General features: G+C 32.8%; 1 protein-coding gene across 8 annotated transcripts in view; it reads right to left on the reverse strand.

The window, feature by feature from the left end:
• LOC106458459 (polypyrimidine tract-binding protein 1-like) overlaps positions 1–9,110 on the reverse strand; it is an 85,802-nt gene that overhangs the window by 33,397 nt on the left and 43,295 nt on the right. For 4 of the 8 annotated variants that reach the window (XM_013917975.2, XM_013917976.2, XM_022384663.1 and 1 more), the window contains 2 exons: positions 1,230–1,331; positions 444–590 (listed from right to left, as the gene is read on the reverse strand). In XM_013917975.2, coding sequence (XP_013773429.1) covers positions 444–590; positions 1,230–1,331 — 249 coding nt within the window. Of the gene's footprint in view, positions 1–443; positions 591–1,229; positions 1,332–1,953; positions 2,087–5,227; positions 5,576–9,110 lie in introns of those variants that run through there. The other 4 variants (XM_022384665.1, XM_013917978.2, XM_013917977.2 and 1 more) reach the window with 3 other exon arrangements.

Here is a 9,110-nt window from a genome sequence, read left to right on the forward strand (position 1 = left end):
AGATCAGTCAAATCTACCGAACCTGTACAGAAATTAATTACTGCAAATAACAGATAAAATATAAAGTTTTTCTTAAAAAACGTTAGATAACTGTCTGAACATTACAAAGATTTTGCATGTGAAAAATTATTGATGCATAAAAGTATTTTTAATCTTAAATTGAAAATTAATTTGCATGTTGGATAGGCAACATGCAAAAAGAATAAAAAGCCATGAGAAACACATTGCTTTACAAACCTTAAGACTTAATAAAAAAAATTTAATACTTTGCGTATGAAAGCATTGTAATGTTTACTGATAATCTGCCTAATTTCGTTAACATACACTTACTAATTTAAAAGTAATAGCATTAAAACTATAACAAGCACAAAATGGTTACAAGGTCAGTCCCAGGGACTGAGCCAGTGCTGAAAGAGTTAATGGCTAGACAGAAATAAACTCACCTGGTTTTTCCCTTTTAGAAGCAAAACATTTGTGATTCGACCAAAAGGAATTCCAAGATTGATTATATCAGTCTCCATGGCTTCATTTGGAATGTTCCGTACATGGACCACTCGAGAAGGGTTGTTCAAGTTTCTATCCAGCTTTACCTGAAATAACATGTGAATCTCAAAATTTATTTAGAATATTTTTTTTATGACATTGATATCTCAGAACACAGTTTTATGCTACCAGATATAACAGTTCTGCATCAGTATATTCAATTTGTTTGCTTTTAGAATTTTATGCAAGATTACTCAAAAGCTATCTATACTAGTCATTCATAATTTAGAAGTAGTAGACTAGAAGGAAGGCAGCTAGTGAACACCACCCACCATCAACTCTTGGGATACTCTTACCAACAAAACAAGTGGGACTGACCATCAAATTATAACACCTCCACTGCAGAAAAGGCAAGCAAGTTCAGTGAGTGTTTTGAAACCTGCAACCCTCAGACTACTAGTCAAGCAAGTTCAGTGAAGGTTTTGAAACCTACAACCCTCAGACTACTAGTCAAGCAGTTCAGTGAGGGTTTTGAAACCTGCAACCCTCAGACTACTAGTCAAGCACTCTAATCACCAGGCCCTCAGTATATTAACTTAATTTTGTAAGCTAAAAATACTATTGTGCTCACCGTTTTCAGGGTATTCCACGAACTACTAAAAGGACTCATGCAAGATTTGAATGAGCAAGTGGTAACAATCTGGTTTGTGTTAAGAACTTTGTACAATCACTGAAATTCTGCTTACCTTTTTGGCATCATTATTGTTCTCTTTATGACCAGGTTTGGGAGTCATGATACCACCATTACTAACTGCAGCTGTCTGAGAAAGTAGCTCGTCAGAACCCCTCTTAAAAAAAAAGAAAAATAATTAAACTAGAATATACTATTGCATGGAATATTAGCTTTCAATAGTAAATAATGCAAAACATACACTAATTATAGTTTGTTTGTTTTTAAAAGAAGAAAGTGACACCCTATTTTGATTACCACAGAAACTCAACTTCTGATTAATCATGAAAGACAAGCAGAATATATTTAAGACTATAAACTGAAAAAAGGGCATTCTAAATTGTTACTAGCAATCTCACACTTAAAGACTCGCATGACAAGATGAGCAAATGTTTAAAAAATTTTGAGCATACACTTTCCTTTCACAATATTCTAAGACTTGTCATAAGTACAATATAAAGAACCCATATATTTGTATACTTTTGCTTTAAACATGAGATTATAAAGATACCTGTCCCCCCCAAAAATAAAATACAAACTCCAGACAATTATGTGTGTGTGTATATATATAGATATAAATGTACATACTGTTGGTTTAAGAGATTAACATTTCTCATTACAAACACCCACTGGAAGTAATATCTCAGAATAATCATGTAAAATACCCATGACTATACATAACAACGCCTATCTTCTGCATAAACATATAGGTAAGCCAAATGTAAGGGTGAAATACATACTAAAGATCTGTACACAATATCAGAAAGCGCACTTAGGCTTAGCTTAGTTTCTTGGAAGAACTTTTGCTTCGAATTCAAAGTAGAATTTTTCCTCCCAGTCACCATTTCCAGGAATACGATCTGTAAACAGCTACATAATGATCACCATGATGACGTCAAGCTTGAGAAAGTACAACTGGCCGAGTTACAGCTTACACTATTACGGTGATTACTTCTGAAGGACGTGAAGATGAAATAATGTCTTTGTTTAAACAACTTAGAAAGGCTTTACGTGGGGCAATGTTGCATCTACGACGTGGATATTATAGCAACAGCACATACACGTGTTCTTTCCACAGTGACCATTCTTCCTTCCTTCCGCGCTAACAAAATGCAGTTCAACCACAAAAAACTTACTTTGGATAATTGAACAAAGTCATTCCTGTTCTGATCACAATAATGACGCACTGTAGTAATGACGGCGAATATTCTCAGATAGATAATTAAAAAAAAGCCTTAAGATGTTAACTTACGGATATAAAGGTAGTACTTTAACTAACCTCATTACTATATACTGAAACCGCAGAAGCACTCTAGAAAAAACCTGGATATATTCCACAAAAGAAATGTCAAAGTAACCCGGAAATCTCCAGAACAACATGTGATAGTACTTATTACTAAGCAGGTTTTTCTGGTCAAAGCTGTCTCGAAATCAACTATAATTCTCAAAATGCCATGTGTATGTTCCTTGCAATAAACGCAACAACAACAATAATCAAACTAGTTAATATAGCAAATTTGTGGGTTTCAGTGCTAAATTTACATTTGACTGTTGGTCATACCGATTTCGTAGTTTTGATTATATATTTTAACGTGCATACAATATTGTTTATACTGTTTCCTCTAAGGCAGAAAACCTACACGTATGTAAACGGTAAGGTAAGATTAGTGTATTAACAGGTTAAATATAGCCACACCCACTCAGTGAAAATGTGAATAAACAGCATTCAACATAGCATACACTAACTATTAACCGCACAGAATAGCAAGTTCTAATGAAAATCAGTATGTTTATAAACAATGTTCATAGTTAAGTTGCCGCTCTACAGCAGCTAACATGACGGAGGGTCAAGTAGAATTTTTTAAAGTTACAAAATAAATTTTGTTTGAAATTATTATAATAAAATTAAACATATGGGACACTAGCATATTTACTAGACCTTACTACGCAGCTTCCAGAAGGAAAATCGTGCTATTTTTAATGCTAAACGAAATATGTGGTCTTGTTTAATACACTAATTTTATTTATTAATTATTGTTGTTTGTGCTCTATCCATTGCGGGGTATCGAACCACTGATTTTGGCGTTGTTAGTCAGTAAACTTATTCTATCAATTAAAAAAAATAAACTGTGGTTTTATGGTGTCACTTCTTTTTTAGCTGGATTATTGACTTAAACATTTATCAGACCTAATCTAAATATAGAATTGAAGTGTATTGCCATGTTACATGAATTTATTTTCTTTACTTGCGCTTCCCAAGTGCTTTGCGGGAAAAGATAGCATCCTGGCTCCTGTCTGTCTGCGTTTACATGTGGGTGCAAGCGTGTAAAACACGTAGCTTACAACCGCAACGAGGTAGGATATATATATATATATATATATATACACACACACACACACACACACACACACACACAAAGAATGATTTAAGGTTTCGGTTACAAAAAATCTCCAATTTCTCTTGCAGAATTACATAATCCAGTGATATTTAGTAGTAAAATAGTTTAAATATTCAGGTTGTAAAAACAACTCCTGATTTTTCTGTAGCAGCACATATACGCATAAATGAAATCTAACCACGATTATTAATACACAACGTGACTGCACGATAAAATGTCAAATCCAATTTTTGTTACAGCCTTTGTATTTTATAATGAGATACAACGATAAATATAATTAATTAGTTCAGGTTACTAAAGGTAGAAACATATTCTAGATCTGTTGGAACTTTTAATAAAGGTTACAATGATTCGAATGAATATCAGCCACGGCTGTAATGTTTAGGCTCAAGTAAAAAACTACCGGGGCGAAGGCGGAATAATCTGTAATCAAGGAACCAGTGGATTTAAATCACTTATAATATAAATGATCACATTATGCCATTATATGGGAACATAAAAACACCATGCAGGGCATGGCAATGTATTCTAACTATTTAACAAAGTCAGCACTGTTTTGTTTTCCTAATCGTGTATATATATATATATATACACAGAATAGTTTTGCTTAGAAAGATTGGCTCGTACAAAATAATAAAAAAACATATAAAGTTTTTCGACATGTGGGCCTGTCTTCATCAGTTGCCTCTGATGAAGACTAACCCAACTGTTGAAAGCGCTAGTGTTTAGCATGTTTTAAGATGGACGCGTACACACCTCTACTAGAGGCTATGACGTCACAAATGAAATTTCTATAAACATTAATTGGTGAGATATTTCATTATTAACAAATTACATATGATACGAAAACAAGTATAACTGTACGTCGTAAGTTGAACTCTTTATTCAGTAGTAGCTAATTTGTATAGAATTTATAGAATCTACCTTTTCCTGCTACAAATTTGGCCCACTAATCTTCAAAACAGCAATGGTGTTGCTTAAAATAATCACGTTAGTAATAGTTTGAATTATTTTCTCTATGTATAGTGTATGAATTTTAAACACGCTCCACGTAATATCATATTAATCTTAATAAGTCTCGCAAACTGCACGTCTTGCTTTCTTATTAAACAAATTACGTTATACTATGAATTAAAAAGGTTAAATGCTTTAATAAAAGGTGACGCACACAATATAAGCATGTGTTGATACTTAAACGTGACTAAAAAAATTGAAAAACAAAACAAGATGATTCCACACATTTAACCTGAATATTTGAGTCATCAAATATTTAGTATGATTAAGTATACAGTCAGCTTTAAGTTATCAAAGAATGAATGCCAAAATAAATAATCTCAATAACCCATATAGAAAAAACGAGTCTTCCAGACAAAACCAGTGACTGTAGTGGCCTTATTTTTTTTAAGGTGGGACAAGAAAACGACTACAAACTTCACAGACAGACAGGTATGCCACGCGTTCTTCTGTCTATATTGTTGTCACATCCAGCCATACAAAATCCTGACCAGGAGTATTTCAAAGAAAATGTCACACTGTATAAAGCATATTTTATATTTTAAAAATGTTTTTCAGCGTAATGATGGAAATATATTAAACAATATATATATATACTCACCATCTGGTTAGTAATGACCAATTAGTAATGTTGTTCTACGCGATTATTTCTTTCTCCGGTTTACATGCGATTTGTCCACACGATACTTACGACTGTTTCCACCAATATAACGACGATTACTCTGTCGTAGTGTTTAAGGATACACAGAGAAAAGTTAGGATAGAGTGAAAATGCTAGCAAGCGTTACAACAGAATAGCTACAAAAACGAGAATAAGACGAGGGCGCAAACTGCTCAGATAAGTGTTAGTTCACTCCCGTTAGGCTAGAACATAAAAATTACGAGAGTATCCAAACGCAACGACTATGTTTAGTGCTTCTCTCCCAATGATAGTAGTCTCGTTCACAAGATCTGTACGTAATAGTCTAGAACGCTAACCAGACTGTCAGAAGCATACTGTACATGCGCATAAGTACTCAAGAGAGTTAGGTAGCGCCTTTTCCCGCCATTAAGCTTATCAAATAAAAATATCTTAAAACACAAATGTACGAATTTGTTTATACGTTTGTCTATGTAGATTGTTGAATGTTAAATACAAGAACTTTAATACAGTTTATACGTTTGTCTATGTAGATTGTTGAATGTTAAAAAGAAGATCTTTAATTCAGTTATACGTTTGTCTATGTAGATTGTTGAATGTTAAATACAAGATTTTTAATACGGTTTATACGTTTGTCTATGTAAATTGTTGAATGTTAAATACAAGAACTTTAATACAGTTTATACGTTTGTCTCTGTAGATTGTTGAATGTTAAATACAAGATTTTTAATACGGTTTATATGTTTGTCTATGGAGATTGTTGAATGTTAAATACAAGATGTTAAATACAAGAACTTTAATACAGTTTATACGTTTGTCTATGTAGATTGTTGAATGTTAAATACAAGAACTTTAATACAGTTTATACGTTTGTCTATGTAGATTGTTGAATGTTAAATACAAGAACTTTAATACAGCTATGAATAACATTAAAATAATGCGCTTACTTTTTGCAAAACAGATTCACTTAATTTTTCCCGATTAATAATTTTGACAGCAACTTTCTTTCCTGTCACACAGTGCACTCCGAGCTTCACCAAACCTGTAACAATGGAAACAGAACACACATAAACTTCTAGTTATATAATGTCAACATTAAAACCTTGAACTGTTTGCCCTTGTGTTCTAAAAACTAATATGTAACCACAGAAACACAACACAGACATGTTTATTAGTTACATAAAGGAATCAACAGTATTTACTCCAATTTCATCCAACCTATTATCTTGGAAATATAATATTAATTAAAAGAACGTAGTAGCATTTGTTAGGTCTCATTTGTACAACGTTTGACGAACCTGTCGCCATGAAAACAACAACAACAAAACTAAAGAACTTCCTTTTTTTTCATGGTGTAAATAAATTTATATAACAATCCTTATACCACAAAATATTTTAGGTTATTTTTTTAGTCTTGTGATCTGTGTTTTTTCACTTTGTAGCTCGGTAAATTAAATATTGAAATATATAACTTCATATTAAATTTTAAAATAATATTTGTAAGTACTGGGTGACTTGGAACTGAAAGATCACACTCGTCATATTAAGTAGACGTTAAGGTCTCGACAGAACTATCATGGCTTTAGTTGGGTAAATGTGTTTATATTTATATTAAAATACCAGCGTCGTAAATGTAAAAACTTGTAATCACGAACATATAGCAAAGTAATTTACCTAAAAGTTGCATAATATTATTCAGAATATTAAATAAGAGGTTTCACGTGTCCTTATTCAGCTTGAAAGTTGTCAATGTATTTAAGAAAAGTTATTTGTTTGTTATTGGTATTAAGCACAAAGCTACACAATGGGCTGTCTATGCTTTTCCCACCGTAGATATAGAAAGTCGATTACTAGTATTATAAGCCCACAGACTTACCGCTAAGCCACCGTGGGCTAAGAAAACGCCATATAGTTAAAAATAGAATGCTATTTTGACCATTTTACAATTTGATGACTTCAGTTTTAACTGTGGTTAGGACTATCAATTTGAAGTAACATCTACAATACTGAGTTTCACTTCCATCGCCAACACATGAGCCAACAATACCATTTCGGATTCTGTTAAACGAGACTTTTTATCTGTAGTGTAAAAGTTCCCTAACTAATATTTGTCATAAGACATTAGTATTAGACCTACTATATTTTTGATATTACATTCTTTATTCAGTCTCTTAGATTTTTTGTTGTGTTTTTTAAGAAGAGTTTATAATAGTAATTCAATTACACCGTAGAAGAGGTGTTCACACCATAACAACTGTTGTTGCAACAAATGACGTATATAAATAGTGTTCAGATCACTACTGTGTTTCTTGTGTCCCAGGCGACTTGATGAGCTTCGGTATTGAGCGAAACGCGTCGTCGCCAATGGATATTGGCTGACACGATGTGGTTGAAACACTATTATTACACTTTTCTTCTTCTTGAAAAACCTAAGAATCCCAGTAAAGAAATTAGCGTTAAAAATACAATACTAATGTCTTATGAGATATATAATTCATTACGATCATACTTCGTCGGCTTAGAAGTTCCCTGCTCGTGTAAAAACAGAAAAAAATTATAAAGAGAAAAGTTTTTGTATTTTTTAAGCGCAAGGCAGCACAGTGGGATATTTGTGCTGTAACCATCGAAACTCGAATTTTAGCGTTTCAACCCTCAAGTTTACTGCTGAGCGACCCTAAAAAATAATAATACATTATCATATAAAATAAAGCTTACAATGAGCCTTGACAACAAGAATACACTAAAAGTTGTTGGGAATTTACTGTAACCACTTAAGTCCTTTTATTACAGAGAGATGGGTGATTTGATTGGTTGAAAAGTCTTCCCAATTAAGCTATTGAAGCAGTTAAATGAGCAATTATTATGGTATGTTTTTGGTAAACAGTGTTAATTCTATTTTAACGTTTTAATTTTGAACTTGATACATATTTCATTGCGCATCCACTTAAGTATATTTTACCATAGGTTGAGAATTAGATAAATACCGAGGGTTTCGTAGACCGCGAATACACCATGTTAAGTCCTGCATATATATATAGTAACATATGTGTTTGTTTGTTAGAATATTCAAAGGAATTGGAGTTGCCAAGTCTCTAGAGAGGAATAAGCGGCACTGCCGTTCAAGACAAACCCAAAACAAGCGGCACTGCTTTTCAAAACTGCTCTTGTTTGGCTTAGCCTTAAAAGGACGATTTGCGTGATTTGCATAAGTTCACGATTTTGAGTGTGTTTTGTAATTGAGCAGGAATGGGAATAGGATGATATTAAAACTGTAATGGTGTGTAGGCTATTCACTGACCTAGTCAATCACCAAAACACTTCTGCAACTATTTTACACTGTGTTGAAATCAAATATTACAGGAAATCCCAAATTAGCGAGATCAGAATAAAACAAGCCCGAAAAAAACCGTAACCCATAACTCTCAAGAAATTAAAGCGACTTAAAAAAGGCCCAATTCCGCTTATAACAAGCGAACACTGAAACTGACTATGAGTTTAGTTATATATAAACAGACCTACTTTACTGACATCACGTAATGTCTTTGGATTAAAATGTCTTTCAATTCTATTTTCACTTTAACGCGATTACACGGTTGCGGCAATTTTTGCATAATTATACATTATCGCATAATTAGTCTAAAATTTTTCAGTTAGTAAAGTCGATTCTCGATTAGTGTTAACAGATTTATAGCTTGTTTCTTGTTGATTAACATGTGGTATCTGCAGGCTAGACTGTCAAAACGACTTCTAAACTTTAGAAGTATTTTTGTTGTGATGTACTTCCGCAGGTCCTCGAAAGTGTTCTGTTTCAATAAAACTAAAATTAAGAGTTACAAATATTTTC

Source organism: Limulus polyphemus, unplaced genomic scaffold (assembly GCF_000517525.1).
Source record: "Limulus polyphemus unplaced genomic scaffold, Limulus_polyphemus-2.1.2 Scaffold466, whole genome shotgun sequence".
Lineage (NCBI taxonomy): Eukaryota > Metazoa > Arthropoda > Merostomata > Xiphosura > Limulidae > Limulus > Limulus polyphemus.